General features: G+C 34.0%; 1 protein-coding gene across 1 annotated transcript in view; it reads right to left on the reverse strand.

Moving 5' to 3' along the window:
* LOC139982655 (uncharacterized) overlaps positions 1 to 17679 on the reverse strand; it is an 81139-nt gene that overhangs the window by 48090 nt on the left and 15370 nt on the right. The window contains exons 2-15 of the mRNA XM_071995665.1: positions 17376 to 17433; positions 16048 to 16359; positions 14316 to 14975; positions 13564 to 13902; positions 13113 to 13235; positions 10962 to 11008; positions 10365 to 10431; positions 9182 to 9237; positions 8055 to 8121; positions 5350 to 5402; positions 4662 to 4858; positions 4146 to 4222; positions 3847 to 3935; positions 1589 to 1708 (exon numbers count right to left, since the gene is read on the reverse strand). Of these exons, the coding sequence (XP_071851766.1) occupies positions 1589 to 1708; positions 3847 to 3935; positions 4146 to 4222; positions 4662 to 4858; positions 5350 to 5402; positions 8055 to 8121; positions 9182 to 9237; positions 10365 to 10431; positions 10962 to 11008; positions 13113 to 13235; positions 13564 to 13902; positions 14316 to 14975; positions 16048 to 16359; positions 17376 to 17433 (2265 nt within the window). The remainder of the gene's footprint in view (positions 1 to 1588; positions 1709 to 3846; positions 3936 to 4145; positions 4223 to 4661; positions 4859 to 5349; positions 5403 to 8054; positions 8122 to 9181; positions 9238 to 10364; positions 10432 to 10961; positions 11009 to 13112; positions 13236 to 13563; positions 13903 to 14315; positions 14976 to 16047; positions 16360 to 17375; positions 17434 to 17679) is intronic.

A 17679-nucleotide genomic window follows, 5' to 3' on the forward strand; every position in this document is an offset into this window, starting at 1 on the left:
ACGTTCGCGTGTGAAATGTATTAGCCTAGGCCCTAGATCACAAACTTGTTGCATTTTCTTATTTTCCTTGGAAAGCTAAAGTTATTTGTTGTAACTATATTTTTGTTAACATATTTAAATAGCGATGACTGGCCTGCTACTACATATGTAACGGTCTAAAATCAAACAGAAATAAAAAAGATTAATTACTTTGATGAGCTCGACAATAGCTAGTATTTTGTTCGGCTATGTAGGCCAGACGTTGTCTAACTTGAACACATTGAAATAAGTTTACCAACCGATGACTGAATGTATGTTTTAAGTACAGCGTTTATAAATACTTCTTGTGCGATCAAACAAGCTCATCTTGTAGATCTATCTTCTGGTTTATCCTCTAACTGTTTCATGTAAATTCTACTCTGCTATGACGTTTCCAAAATCTGTTTAACTTCTTTGGCTCCTAATTTCCAAAAGAACAAACGAAGCCTTAGTATTAGGACTAGCCTAGTACTATGGTCGGCTAAAACAGAGTCATTTCAAACAGACAAGGTTACAAAAAGAAGTAATAGGCCTACCCTTCAAATTTATCCAACGACCCTTTCTACATAAAGAAGTCAAAATATATCAAACATGCCTAGGCCTATAATTGTTGACTTTAAATAGGCCTATAATTACCGTAAGTCAATATAATAACAGCAGCAAACCATACGCGATGTAAGTCCATAAGCTGTCATGCAGTATAACGATAAATATTCTTTTACGTGACCCGTCCTGCGGGAATCTATACGAACGTCTACGTGCGCATATGATCAACGTTCACTGTGCGGCGTCGTTTGCATTTTGAAAACAGGTGTTTTGTTGTTTGAGTGTACTCGTGAAAGGACCCTTCAAAATGTTTTAAATTGATTAGGCTTTTGATATTCTTCTTCAAACGTTCCTTCAACGTACCAAATTACATGGAACTTCCTCAAAATCATTGAATTATCCAATAATAGTTAGACAAACTAATTAAATTTCCTTTTTAATCTAGAAATAAAGAAGGAATATGGCACTTTCGTAAACAGGCATATTCAAATATTGGAATATATCGACTGGTCGTGCAGAATAGAGGGCGCACTTCCTAAACAAATGTTACAGGGGACGAGGGTGTTGAGTCAAGACTTGAGATATAGGAACGATTACCTTGATGATATATTTATATTGCCTTTCAGTCTGCAGGGTTCCAACTCTTTTTCTAATTAATGATACTTTGGAAACGTTGGAGATAAATGATCGGTCCTATCGTGTTTGTTTCATTGTCTAACATACATTAAGGAAATTGTCATCCCTTAGTTTAATGCTAATATTTCTTAGGCAAATGATGACGTCACTTTGTCATATTAGTGTGTATGTTTAATTATCTCGGTCAGATTTGTAGCCTTAGATAAAGTTTAATATTCGTTGCTTATAATGGACACGTGGTACTGCAAAGTATCGTTATAAGAATGGTTAGTGTTTTATGTTTTCATTTAAAGTGACAAAAAGTTTAATTGATAAATCATCTAAATAATTGCAATGATCTAATAAACTTGAATATTGGTATGGCTGTGTTAAATTATAAGTGACTTACGTTGTGACTTGATGCAATTTGAAGGAGCAATATCGTAGACATCTGGAGTTGTTTACTTCCAGTTTCCCTTAGATCAACACTACTCGAACACAGACATCGTAAACTGTTTTGACCCTTAGTCTGAAAATGAAATAGAAGTGTCTTGAAATGAATAATATAGAACGATCTTCAAATTATAATATTTCAAAATTACTTCATTGAGTATCACAATTTCACATTATATGAACGGTAGATGAACGCTGTGTGGAGGAACTGATAATCCCGCAAATATTGTATGATCGAGTGAAACTTAAATTAAATAAGCACTTTGACTTTTGTCTTGTAGACTCTGCTCTATGATACCGAATTGATTTTAAGCAAGGGTCGGGGGGGGGGTGCGATGTCCTTTCTAGTTAGGAGTCCAAGGGGAGGAAGATAACCTTTCCTTGAGAAAACTTTTGTTTAGGGGGATGATATTCACACTGGTGCTACCACTAGTCACGGAACTTATTTTAAATTTAAGATTGTGTTTATATGACTGTTATTTGCACCACATATGCTCTATACCCTCTGTAACTTATTGAAGTTTCAGAGCTGTAGGGGAGACATGGGCAGGAGGAGGGACAATTAATTATGGTAATAATTGTTTTACGGTAAAGTCTGACGGGAGAGGTGTCGCCTCTTCCTTTCAAAAATGATGTTTTGTATACATTGCTTAGATTTGCTGTTATTTTTATCATTTTACAAGTTTGAATACGACTTCGTGTGCGTGTGGCATAACATACACTTGAAGAAGGTCGAGATACTTGTACCGATTCTCCTAGTGGCTACAGACGTATGTATGTCAAACATAAAAGAAACAAAAAATCATAATAGTACATGTTGGTAGATGTACACAGGTGCATATTATATCTTTTATGATGCAGGTGGAGATGTTATGTTTTAAAAAAAAAATGATAATTTTCAATCATTCAATCATACTTAATGAAGGTAACATGTTCAGCAAATATCGTTACATATTTGGAAGGGCTAACGGGAAGCAGATCAAACAGTGCTAATGTTGGGGATTGGAAGGGATTAGTGGGCTTAGCTGCCCAACGCCTTTGCTGCCCTGCGCCTGCGAATTAGCCATCCGCAGCCCGGCACCTGCGGATTGCCCGACGCCTGCGCATTGCCCAACACCTGCGCTGCCCGAGACCTGTGCACTACCCGAAACCTATGCAGTGCCCGACCCCTGCGCTGCGCGATGATTGGGCTGCTACAGTCGTGGATGGTAACCGCCTATGGGCGGCGGTGTGTTTTATATGTACAGTTTGTTATATAGTGTAAAAAACGAGTTGAGACTTACATGTCTATTAAACCTTGCGCTTTCAATGTCTGCTGTCCGGTTTTGAGTCTTGTTCGTACCACCCCCTCTCATTACCTTCCCCGGCACTTCGGTTGGTTCCGGGACAGGGAGTTCCACACAAGAACGTTGGCGGCGTTACCCTATCTTAACCTACCACAGATATGCATTCGTTAGATTCCAATTTCTAGTGATTCTCTCCTTACCCCGGTTCAGTAGTTTGTTCACCTAATGTTACCAACAGAAGGAGAAAGGGGGACGTAACGGAGAACGCCTCAGTCTTGCTTTACCGCAGCGGACTGTGGGAGGGGAGGACTTGGTTTGAGAAAACGGCCTATGACCCCTCTCTGTCGCCGGGACTGGTATCCAGCATCACATGTGAAAAAACGATGTGATTTTTTAACGTGCCAATAATTTTCCCGTCCCCGTTTTATGTACAAAAAATATCCAAAGTGGGAGGGAGCTTTTCAAATTATCATAATTCATAGAAAATGTTGGTAATCATCCATATTTTTTTTAAATTATGCAGGTAGCATTGTTTAAATGTTCTAGTGGGTAGGAAAGCTTCCGATTTTGACAAGCGTGCGATTGCTGAAACCGTACGCACGTGTACACGTCTTCAGTGTGGTTACTTTATATGTCAGTTACGGCATTTTATGTTTCTGTGTCTTTCCAACAAACATGCTTTTTGTAATCGAAATCAAATTCATTTAGTATATTATTTTGTATGTTTTATTTTGGCTATTTTCATGACAATCATATACTTCACTGATGAATTCCGCACAACTTCCGATGTGCTATTGTACCGTCTGACAAGGTGGATATTAATTGGATGATCTGTCATGGATTTATCAGGGTTTAAATATTTCTCGCTTAACTAATGAAAAACGTACTTTACGGACAGTTGCACTCAAGAGAGTGGTAAACGACTTACTTCAAGTGTTGTGGCTTCCTTGGAGTTCGACACCCATTTACCTCTGGAAGAATCTAACTGGAAACCATGTTCAGTCGGTGTCCATGAAACTGGAAAGAAAAATTATGTAACGTTTTTGTTTATATATCAAGTACGTTAACAAACAAAATGGTATACATAATTACAAAGTAAATGTATCATCAAATGTTGATATTCTTCGTTGACTTTAATAGTATATTGATATAACCCGTTTGAGTATTCCACAAAGGATCACAAATTGCTTTGACGAGTAACTCATTGAGTTGTTTCTATTTTCTCACCTTGAATATCACGTAACTTCGTAATAGGAGAAAGAGAACCGACGAGAAGAGACAGAGGTAACAAACAATCAATGAATCTGTAAAATAAAACGTGATTTGTGGGTGGTGAATGCGTTATATGATTGAGTCGTGTTCATGTTATCCACCATTTATTAAGTAACTATATTGTAAAGTTAGGATGCATCCGTAATTAAGAATTATCGCGTTCCGAGCTTCTCTGCATAATTATTTATTAACTGTACTCGCCTGTTCTCAGAGAGAACGAATCAGTTTTTGCTTTAATGTCTTATTCTGGTGTTCACACTACACAATAGTAAAATACTACACATGAAGTACAATCCCTTTAACTTTATTCTAATCAACAACAACACTATCACGTTACAGTATGTATACATCAATCATCCAGCTAAACGTTGTACTCATGGACACAGTTCCACAGTTTGCTGGTTGGTCATTTATCGTTCACTAAGTTAACGTAAATAGAAACATAACAGTAAGTGGTATACGATTACTTACGACAATTTCCGCAGCCGTTGGCATTGTTGCGCAAACGACAATAGTCCTATGACTTGGTCCTGAGTAAATTCTTTTCCATTGTTCGTTTTTATTTGTATTTCCTCTAAGGTTGACGATACAGGCACACGTTTTCCATTTTCCAGGGTTATGTTATGTTGGTCCGCCGAGCTAAATGATTTTAGTCCCAAAATGGCAATCTTGAGGCAAACACGTTTTTGAAATTATTAGACAATCTTGCGCAGTCAAGAGCAATATTTGTTAATATCGGTATTTGTTGTATTCATATAGTTACAAACACAAAACACATCTTTATCTACATTTTTACAGACAAGATGTTTCATGCAATCCAAATTGACGATGTATCACATTACAAAACTTTAAACCGACGAAAAATATTGAAAAAGTTTGTGTGTGAGATATTGTTTTCGATTATATGAAAGGGTATAAGGATAAAGCCCGTGATTTCCTTATTTGGAGTTGTATAATCACTACCAACCATTATTATTAATATAATGTCCAATTACAAACACTTCTCGTTGCATCAGTACTGGCTAACAAACTTTGAAATAGTATCATAAGTTGTCGAAGTATGGACTTAGTCTAGCACATGCAGCTTAATGTTTTCAATAATGTAATATAGATAAGCTGTATAGCATTTGTATCTGGCTAAATATTACAATTTACTCACGTCAGAAGTGAAAGATTCCTTTGAACCGAGGTCCAGTTTTCCAACGTTAAGATCTGTTGGAGATACGTAATCCCAAAATTGACAAAAGATCGAAATAAATGAGAAGAAAGTTTTAAACGTTTCTGTTAGCATAACGTATTAAAACTCTTCATGGTTTACCGGTTACTTCATTAACTTATATTGTCATATTAGTTTATTGTATGGATGTTTCAAATGTATCCTATCATAAGTCTCGCAGATATCATGAAGTTGAGTCTTGAGAAATATATAGGCCTAGTTATTTTGTTTTGTCACTTTAGAGAACGTCCGCCTTTAGCTTAGACGGCGCTATAAGGCATGAATGCCTGAATTATCTTCCTCTCCATGGACAAATTTGTAAATATAACGGCCACGTGATTCCTCGTCACATCCGGTGAGACGAAGCATAACAGCTTTTGCGTCCAATCCATCAGACGTGCATGAAAGCCTTGTTGAAATGATGACTCTTACTTCAGGGAACATTTCACCTTTTATGATATCACTTATATCAGAATTCAACTTTGAGTCAGCAATTTCATCAAGTCCTTCCAAAAATATCACTCTGCTCGATGCCAAATTTAAGATATTCTCAATTTTGTTATTGGTATGTAAACCTCGTTTGTTTTTCGGAAGAAGCAATTCTCTAATCGTTTGATATATTGAAGTCATCCCAGCCACACGTCTCAGTTGCAGTAATATGAATACCTGCACATCGTTCAAAGGGGATAAATCTTTACTGAGAGGTTGCCAGTCGGCGGCGGCTTTAAGAAAGAGTGTCGATTTACCGTGGCCTGGATCTTTTGAATTGATCACACTTGGCTTTAATATATCATGGTACGAAGTTAGCCGAAGGTTCCCAGGTGAAGCTAGGACGTTGCCAAGATCAACTTCGTCACCATTTTTATGTAACTTGATACTAACATCATCGAAAACTTTATCCACATTACTTTAATCCTCACTCCCATAAGGGCTAGGGTATATTTTGCCACACATGCTCTTGTACGTAGACTTTAAATCCTTGATAAACTGAACTATTGCATCTGAAACCCAGAGAAATAATTTCACGTTATGGCATTAATCATAATTGGCTCATAACACTTTCAAATGTGACATTATAACTATATATATATATATTTATATATATATATATATATATATATATATATATATATATATATATATATATATATATATATATATATATATATATATATATGTGTGTGTGTATATAAATATAAGAATATAAAAAGATGTGTATTAGCAAACAGATGTTTGTTTTTAATCTCCGATTCATGGACTTCTGTTTCGCGACCAGCTAAGTATTACCCGATATACACAGATAACACTGTGACTATTGTAAAAGCGTAAACATTTCGTATAAAAATAAACACTGGGTCGCGCTATAAATCAGTAGCATGCGTTATTATGAGTACAATGATACTATTTGTAATCCCAACAAATCCAGCCTGATGCATTTTGTTTTAAATTAAACATATTTACCAGTTTTCACTGTAAACCGAATAGCACATGCATATTGTTTAGGCCTATTTCACTTTTATTTTTACCAAATTTCTTAAGTTTCTTTACTCTGTACACGTTTCTTAAATATTTAAAAAAAGTATTTTATTATGCATTATTAATGTATTTACGATATCTTAAATCTTCATACTTTTTGTATTATTATTTGTCTTTTTAAAAACTACTTTTTATTATATGTCTTTTTAAAAACTTTTTTTTTTTTTAAACTTTTTTATTAAGCATTATTAATGTATTTATGACTTCTTAAATTGTCATACTTTTAATATCATTATATGTCTTATCAGATGGCCTCGTGGAAGATTAGCTATTGCTAAACGAGCTACCCTCTTAAAATAAAGTTGAAATAAATAAATAAAATGCAACAGATTTATCATATTTGTCAGCACAATCCAATTAATACTGTGGTACAAAGTTTAAAGATGTACAGTAGCGACTGTAATCTATTTGTGAATCGGCTGTTTGAACACATATATATGCATAATGCACAGTGCATGGAGAAGCACATGTAAGAGAACAGTTGGAAAAATAATAATGTTAATAATAATAATACATAATTTTTATATAGCGCCAAACAAACTAGGATATAATTCTCGTAGCGCTTAACAAAATCGTAGCAATTATAACATATCGGCATTTATGAAGAGATACGTTTTTAGTGCTGATTTGAAACTGTTTACAGTATTGCATATTTTTACATGTTCTGGTATTGAGTATCACATGCACGGTACACTGGATGCGAACGTTCTCAAGCCATAAGTCTGTGTTTTTACTCTAGGAATGAGTAACATCAGTGATGAATTAGAGCGAAGTGAGCGTGTGGATGATTTTCGGAGCTGAAACAAGTTGGTGAGGTAGCTTGGTCCTACATTGTGCATACATTTGAACACCATCAGAAGTAGCTTGTAGATGATTCATTCTCGTATCGGAAGCCAGTGGAGGTCAATCATGGTAGGGGTAATGTGATCATGCTCCCGAGTTCTAGTAACGAATGTCGTCATTTCATCAAATTGAGACGTTTGTGCAACGAATATCGCAAGTAAATCATCTGATTTTCAACTGCTTATCTAATATTTATGAAACTACTGTCAAATTTACTCAAAGTATAATCAATGGTTATTATAATATTATATCAATTCGAAACAACATACCTGCTTTGTTTTCGTCATTGACTTGTTTTTCTTCTGTTGGATGTTCAAGTCCTTTCAATGGTGCCATCTGGAAGAGAGAGAGGGCGAGAATAACATCTGCATAATATCCTTCATTTCTATGGCTTAGAGTTATTGATAACTACAAGAAATGGAATTGGTTAGCCTTAAATCCTTTGAGCATGCATTTACTAACCCGACGTATATTTAGTAGTGCTCGGGCTGGTTTCTTTTGCCTACGGCTGGTATGTAAATCTCAGCGAAACAACGGGTTTAAGCAAAAGTAAATATACAACATATACACGATCATTACAACAACTACTACAACTAATTGATTCCAATAATTAGAGATAAATAATAAACAGAATCGTATGTTGCCCCTGCAGATAGTTATGCGCAATGTACTCAATTATTTTTTACCAGAACCCCGTTTGTACAAGCCATCCAACGTTTAGATCCAAAGTTATACTTTGACCAACTCGATGATATTCACGTTTAATGTATTTCGGTATGTGATATAAAGGACTGTGAGATTAATTACTTTCTTTTATTTACAGTTGCGATGGTTAAAATGACACGTATAGGGTTATTCCCACTGGTCATAGACTAATTAGCACAATATGCAAGGTTTTTGTAGCGTATTCAACAGTAAATGCCGAAACGTATTGTTACGGGGCGAGGCGCGCTAAATAAAAACAAAAGGTCTCTTACAAAGGATGAATATTTGAAACACATGCCCCTAATTGCAAGCATTGCTTCCAGGTGGAATGGGCAAATGGAATGGAACACGAGGTTTAGAAACTTCATTTCACTCTGAGCATCTAGGCAGAGCAGACGGCGGTTTTAGGCGTTAGTAAATAGGGCGTCGATTACAGTATATATGTCGTGGAGACAGGCCTAGGGTATATATTACCGGGAGAGTCTACTTTGTCTGGGTAGACGGTATACTTGTGTTGATATCTGTTTGAGAGCACCCTTCACCGACCAAATGGTGGCACCTGCCCCATGCCGTGACTCAGAGGCTGTCTAAAAGAACCCGAGTAGGAATTTATTATTTGAATTTCTCACGTCACAACAGTATTCCATTTTCTGTTATTTTTAGGAAGAACAAAATACTATGTTATGCTTACCTCCTCAGTGTCTTCTTCCAATGTCTTCTGAGACTTCGTTGACGTCTTTCTATTAGCTGTTATACGGGCATGAGAAAGTTATTCAGTTACTCTCATATTTTAATATTTTATTGGATACCGTTTCGTGACCTTACTTAACTCAATACTAAACAATAATATACAATGCATTGGTTTACTACAGAAATGAGCAGTAATCGTTGTGGTTAGATTTTTTGACAAATACTAATACAAAATAGCGTCTTAATTTTCTTCATTTCGAACAAGATTTGTTATTATCAACATATTATATTTTATATTATATTATATAAATATAAGCATGATTTGATCGCCAGATATCAACTTAGGCCCGGTAAACAAAGGTCCGTGGTTCGTTTATAGAAATAATATATAGGAATAACAGATATGCTGTTAAATAACTGCCGCATTAAGAGAGAGGCTGAATCTCGAGTGAGACACAATATTTAAATTAGGTAAGTGAGAACTAAGAATATGTGAATTCCCATATATATATATATATATATATATATTTATATATATATATACACACACATATTTTACACTACTTCAGTGAATGATATTTCTACGGAAGCGTAGAAGGGACATTGCATTGATGAGTTACCGACTTGACAGAACGACAATTATCTGCAAATTGACGAGTTGACGAGGTGGTAACGTGGCAAAATTCAGAAAATTGAAGTTTTGACGAGATAACGGATCTCGTCAATGCATCAATTTTCTGCAAATTGACGAGTTGTACAGTTACTACCATCTCGACAAAATGACAAAATTCAGAACATTGACGTTTTGACGAGATATCGGATTTCGTCAATGCATCAGTTTTCTGCAAATTGACGAAATGCACAGTTACTATCATTTCGACAAACTGACAAAATTCAGAAAATTGACGTTTTGACGAGATAACGAATCAACTAGTCAATTTGCAGATAATTGTCGTTTTGTCAATTCGGTAACTCGTCAATGCAATGTCCCTTCTACGCTTCCATATATTTCAATCAGAGGCTGAGAGCTTTAACAATACTCGATATGTGAAAGAATAAAGTTTCAAGCAGAGCATATCATCAGATTTTCTACTGCTTTTCTCATATTTATTAAATAACTGTCAAATTTACGCCAAACATAATCAATGGTTATTATTATGTTATATCAATTCGAAACAACATACCTGCTTTGTTTTCGTCATTGACTTGTTTTTCTTCTGTTGGATGTTCAAGTACTTTCAATGGTGCCATCTGAAAAAAGAGAGAGGGCGAGAATAACATCTGCATATTATCCTTCATTTCTATGGCTCAAAGTTATTGAAAACTACAAGAAGTGGAATTGGTTAGCCTTAAATCCTTTGAGCATGCATTTAATAAACCGGCGTATATGTAGTAGTGTTCGGGTGGTCTCTTGTGCCTATAGCTGGTCTGTGAATCTTAGAGAACCAACTGGTTTAAACAAAAGTAATTATACAACATCTGCGTTATCATTGCTACAACTAATTAACACAAATAATGGGAGAATAGACATTAACAGAATCGCATGCTTCCGCTGCAGATATTTATGCGAGGTTAACTCAACTATGATAAACAAGCACCCCGTTTGTACAAGCCCTACAAGGTTTAGATCCAAAGTTATAACTAGGGTTCAATGCTATATATAAGGTTAAATGTCTTTTAGTATGTGATAAAAAGGACTGTGAGATTAATTACTTTCTTTTTATGAGAGGATACCATTTTCTGTTATATTTAGGAAGAACAAAATACTATTTTATGCTCACCTCTTCATTGTCTACATTCTGAGACTCCGTTGACGTTTTTCTGTTAGCTGTTTAAAGGGTATGATGAAGACAGGAAGTTTTGAATGAATTAAGAAAAGGTGCTCAAATTTTATTATAGAATTGACCTTTCGTGGCCTTTTCTAACTCAATACTAAACATTAATTTACACTGCATTGGTTTACAACAGAAATGTACAGTAATCGTTGTGGTGTGTTGATCTTTATTTGTTCAATATAAATAAATAAATAAATAAATATAAAAATAAATATATATATATATATATATATATATGTTTTTTATAAATAAATATATATATATATATATATATATATACATATAATAAATATATATATATATATATATTATTATTATCATTATTATCATTATTATTATTATTATTATTATCATTATTATTATTATTATTATTATTATTATTGATATATATATATATATATATATATATATATATATATGTGTGTGTGTGTGTGTGTGTGTATCATCAGCATAACTATGTGCGTTAGGAAGGTGTTTAGAGACAATGGCAAACAACTGAGAAACATGACAAAGAAAAATATCAGGACCGAGACAGCTGCCCTGTGGTACACAACAATTCAAAGAAAAATCTTTCGATGAGATATTTTCTAAAGATACATGCTGTTTTCTGAAAGACGGATAATTACCAATCCATTTTTGTGCATTATTAACAATACCAAATTGGGTACGCAATATGTAAATAAAAATATCATGGTTAACAGTATCGAACGCTGCACTCAAATCCAACAGGATTAAAAGAGTGCATTGTTGTTGGTCCATATTCATCAATATATCACTATGTACTTTCATAAGTGCAGTTTCTGTAGAGTGATTTTGCCTGTACGCAGATTGGCAATCAGGAAAAGGAGCATGTGATGAACAATGTGAGACAATCGCATTAACTGCAGCTCGTTCAACTAACTTGGAAACATAGCTCAAATCACTTATTGGTCTATAATTAGAATAGATATGATCCAAACTGCTTTCTTGAACAATGGAGTAACGGTAGCAATCTTCCATTTGTCAGGAACATTACCATCTTTAAGTGAAAGATCTATCATGGTAGTCAATATAGGCAAAAGGGGGTCCAGACACTTTCTAAGTAACTAAGTGGGTATAGGGTCAAGATTGCAGGTAGCCGTGTTGGAGGATTTGATAATTGTGCGAACTTCATCATTAGAAAGTGGCTTGAACCCAGTCAACTTCGATTGGAAATGCTGTCGAAAATAAGGTTCAAAAGGACCACTAACAATGGCATCAATGTTTGCATTAATTTTATCAATTTAAGATATAAAAAATTGTCCGAAGTCATTAACAAGTTCCATAGTATTCTGGTATGGCGAAAAAGAAACAACTTGCTTTTTATTACACAATGACTTTACAACAGTAAATAGTTTCTTGGTGTCGCCTTCACAGTCCCGGCTGGTTGATGTATAATAGGACTTTTTTGCATTTTCCAGATGGAATGAATACTTATTGCGACTAAACGTATTCAAAATATCAGTAAATTTAGTAGCATTAGTGCTAGTGTGATCATCCACATGGATATTAAAATCGCCAAAAAGAATACGTTTTCAGGACAAAGCACACAGTCTTCAAGGAGATCACTGAATTCTCGGAAAAAAAGTTGAAGTGGTGACCGGATGAACTTCGGAATATGGAGGCCGGTAGATAAATATTAAACGAACGAATAAATATATATATATATATATATATATATATATATATATATATATATATATATATATATATATATATATATATATATATATATATATATATATATATATATATATATATATATATATATATATATATATATATATATATATATATATATATATATATATATATATATATATATATTTATATATATATATATATATATATATATATATATGTAAATATGTATATATGTATATATATATATATATATATATATATATATATATATATATATATATATATATATATATATATATATATATATATATATATATATATATATATATATATATATATATATATATATATATATATATATATATATATATATATATATATATATATATATATATATATATATATATATATATATATATATATATAAACACTCACCTCTGTATTTGACGGAAGCTCGTGTTAGGATGATAGCAATGATGATGAAAACAACGGCAGACACGATAATAACCCAAAGGATGGCGCGGTTTTTGGTTGGACTGTCATCTACGACTAAGCCTTCTTGAGAGACAACGAGGAAGAAATAAAGATACACCGATGAAGAATAACAGTAACAAGAAAGAACATTGCAACAAATACTACAATCTTTGGTTCGATCATTTCAAACAATTTTTTTGTTAAATATTATCTTTTAGAATACTAGAATAACCCATCCTAGAAGAATGTTTTTCATATCACTAAGGACAGTAGCAATTTCTCTGTTTGTTTCTCCTTTTAAAAAAAATCAAAGAGGATATTTAAACACAAAAGAAAAATTCACACATATTTTTTCACTTATTTTAAAGCCCTAGATGTTGAAATTAAAGGATCAAATCCAGTTTTTTGTTACCTTGAAAAAAGCGAAGGTCGACAATTGCGTTCATATCCCACATATCAGAATTTAGTCCTTTTGTTCGACACACAACTGTAGTCTGGTCATCGATATATTGAGTTAAGAAGAGTCGAACCGTCACATAAACATCGGACGTATCTCCGTTGGGAATAACTTGAAGTGTTTGGTTTTGAAGCATACTCTGATATCGTTGATCGCTTGGTATCCACTCCAAGTGGGTAATTGGACGGATTCCCAATAATCTGCATATCAACGTGTCTCCATGTTCAACAACAATCACACAATACTGTTGATGATTGCACTCGTCTACCACAGGATGGGACGGACTTGGGGTCACTAGATCAGTAGCAACAAAAACATTATATTAGTAGGATACTTTAGCCAAATTATTTGACATCGTTTTGAAATATGTTATCATTGATTTATTACTTTGGGTTATGATATGTAGTATGTGCACTACCAGACCTAGATACAGCTTGCACGATATTGGTGTCAGTGTAGCAACAAAATTGCATTTAGCGACATGAGGAAAACAAAAACAAAAATGAAGAAACATTATGTTTATTTTATTTTATTTATATGCGATCATAAGGGATAATGAACTAAGATGCTGTTTTCAACGTAATTTATTGTTTGAGATCCTTTAAATTGGTCACCATTGTGCTATGAATATGCCTCCGTATATTACAAAATCACTTTCAGAATTCATTATTTGCTAGGCTCCTTAAACCAAAGTTATCATGTCGAACCTTGGGTTATGACTTCATAAGAACGTATACTCTCTTTCCTCATACTCCTAACTATGCAAAAGAAAAACCCTTCGTGTTGCGGTTGGATTCCTCGTATGATTAAATCTCCGTCATTTTGCAGTTCTACACCAGCAGCTGAAAGCGGTATTATCACGTCAACATGGAGCACGGACATTCTGTAAGCCAGGGCTTGTCTATCATCTTCCAAACTACGAGACATCTGCCATAGGACAGCATTAACTCCCGACCCAGATGGACAAGGAAGGTTCGCAACTGTGCCCACCTCAAAGTACAGTTTTAATGTTTCCATATTCCCTACAAACTTAGCTTCGTTTTGAATTAAAACAAGAGATATGTCTTCCCGGAGAAGCATTAATGGATCAGTTGCTGAACAAGCTAGAAGGGAAAGAAAATACTTTTTACTGGGGAGATACTCTGTGGTTGCGGCAGAAGAAAATGTTAAACCGTTGTAATCCGTGCTGTGCTCTTTTGTAACATTTTTATCTTCCTCATGAAAAGGTTCGATCCAGAATAGTTTAATTTTCGGTCTTGCATTATTCACATAGCAATTCAATGAAGAAGAAATCTTGCTGCTTCCCAGAAAGCAATGCTGTTTCCCGTTACATTCTCGAATCACTGCAAATGTTGCTGATGGTTTAACTGAGAAAGAGAAATTGAGTGTGGACTCAAATTTGGTTTGTAAAATCTTTTAGTATTAAGATGTACGATTTTTAATAATACTAGGAAATTGTATCTCCATGCATTTTGATTAAACAGCTATTGCATTAAAACAATTTCACTTATGAAGTTCGTTATATGAATGAAAAGAAAGTATACCTACAACGATAAATTGGAGTTTGAACTGGATTCGCTTATTACCCTTCATTTTGGTAAAGCTAGGAGTATGTTGTATTTTCATTAAATGTCATGTTTTTTTTTGTTTTTTTTGAGGAAATTACTAACTAGAAAATTTGAAGCTCTAACATATAATATGTTCTTTTATGTCCTGCGTTATTATGCAGTCAATTTCACCATATGTTTCTCACAACGTGTCTTTGTTAAGAAAGGTTATATGGCAAAACCATGATTACTCTAACATTTTAAGCAATGGTGCGTTTTAATCGTCAACTATTGCGCTGCAACGTTAAGATTTTGATTCAATGTTAGAAGATGATGATTTAGCAAAGGATAGTAACCCAGTCGATAATGTATTAATAATGTTACTTCGAATATAATGAATGTTCTGAATAAGAGAGCGAGAGAGTGAGAAACAAAGTACACTGTCGTCTTAATAAACTTGTGTTTGCTTAAGAAGATATTTTGGAGGCAATTATACATTTTTCAAACAGCGGATTGTGTTTACGACGGATCTTTTCAATTCTTACCACCAAGACACGGTAAACAATATATATATATATGTATATATGTATATATATATACATATATATATATATATATATATATATATATATATATATATATATATTAAGTTAAATTTATATTGGGCATGTAATAAACTGTAAATATGTGTAAATAGAATTAAGTTGTACCTAGAAATCTAAACAGATAATTTACCTTCATACAGGCAAAGATTTATAAATTGCAATTATTGATCTAAATGTTCAACTTATTGCATGTTACATCACCGATAATAGTTATTTCCTGCCAGTTGAGAGAATAAGAAAACATTTTTTATATATTTTGCATTGGAAGGGAAAACAAGTCTTCTTACCATAAGTTATAACCTTGACATAATGCCATTTTACCGGATCTTTGAAATTGATGATTTGAGAAACCACGAAGACTGTTTCATGCATAATCGAAACATTATTGATAATCAATGATCCACTGGGTAAAATATCAAACTCCCCTGATGCGTAGCCTTGTCCACTTTTTTCTGAATGTTGAAAGACTAATATTGGTGGATCGTCTTCAAAATTTGTAGAATTATACCACATAATTCCAACAAAACCCTCACTAAAGGAGCAATTCAGAATTGATCTTCCTCCAATTTCTACGATCTGCTGGCTCTCACATCCGTTGCCTGCAAAACAAATAGATATCTTATTTTTTTAACATAAAACATCGATTCTGGTTTCCATGCATGGTTCGTTTGTTTGCCTATCCAATGTTAATCCGATACTTCCAAAATGAAACGCCGTTGAACAAGATGTATCTCATGTACATTCATTTGCACATAGTCACCAGTAAAACCTCATGTTTCATAAAATATCAAAAGGTCACGAAAGAAATAAGAATAACTGTTAATTTCAAGTTCTTGACAGTATTATAAATATGCAACCGATACACAGAGAACACAGTAACTGTTGTATGAAAGTGGATCAAGCTGCTATATCGGTATAACGTGCTATCAGTACTATAGTAATAACAGAAGATATGTGGAATAAACAAAATGTAACATGCTACCAATGTATCAAATTTATCAGCACGATCCAGGTTTTACTGTGGTACAAACATTAAAGATTAACCGTAGTTACTGCAATCTGTTTGTGAATTGGGTAGAAAGTGTTTGTTCTGCCGGTGTATTCTCTTTTGCGTCCGTTCTGTTGGTGGGTTTGTAAGACTTTCTTCGGTGTTCGGCTGTAGGTGTATTCTCAATACACCAACAACCGCACAATCCCCGGTAATCCCGACGAGGATCCTATATATTCATGGAGCATAACCTGAAGCTACCAGTTGTCTGAAGATCGCAATAAAGCGTGAAACTCCGAGTTACAACTACTAGTGTTCCACTAGTCTCATCTAGTATCAACATATATTCCGCTCTGTCCAATGGACATAGAGCACTCTGCGCCAAGATAGACGCCAACCTACTCTCTCTCTCTCTCTCTCTCTCTCTCTCTCTATATATATATATATATATACATATATATATATATATATATATATATATATATATATATATATATATATATTTATGCTAGGCTATCATAAATAGATACTGCGCTCCTTTCGCTAACCAATACTACTTTAAAAATATATTCTAGATTAACTCATCCGCTGAAGGACTTTAGAAGATCACCTCAATAGATAGCTTACCTTCAGCCACAGTAAAAAGAGCAAGGAGTATAGTTAATCTACCTAAAATCATCGGCATCTGAAATTTGGAGAGAAGAGAAAACGTTCTAATGAAAGACTGCGTAGATTTATCAGTTGGTTTAATCGTATATGCTATAGCAGGATCTCTAGTTTGCCATTAGAGAATATCATGCTATGATCGCAACGTCATGCCGTTTAACTTATACTGGTATCTCAAAGTAAAAAAAAAAACATATGCACTTGAAAGGTCGCGTGTCTTTGATATAACATTTGCCTATCCTATGTGCTCTTACTTTCGCCAAGG

The sequence above is a fragment of the Apostichopus japonicus genome, chromosome 16, assembly GCF_037975245.1.
Source record: "Apostichopus japonicus isolate 1M-3 chromosome 16, ASM3797524v1, whole genome shotgun sequence".
Classification (NCBI taxonomy): domain Eukaryota; kingdom Metazoa; phylum Echinodermata; class Holothuroidea; order Aspidochirotida; family Stichopodidae; genus Apostichopus; species Apostichopus japonicus.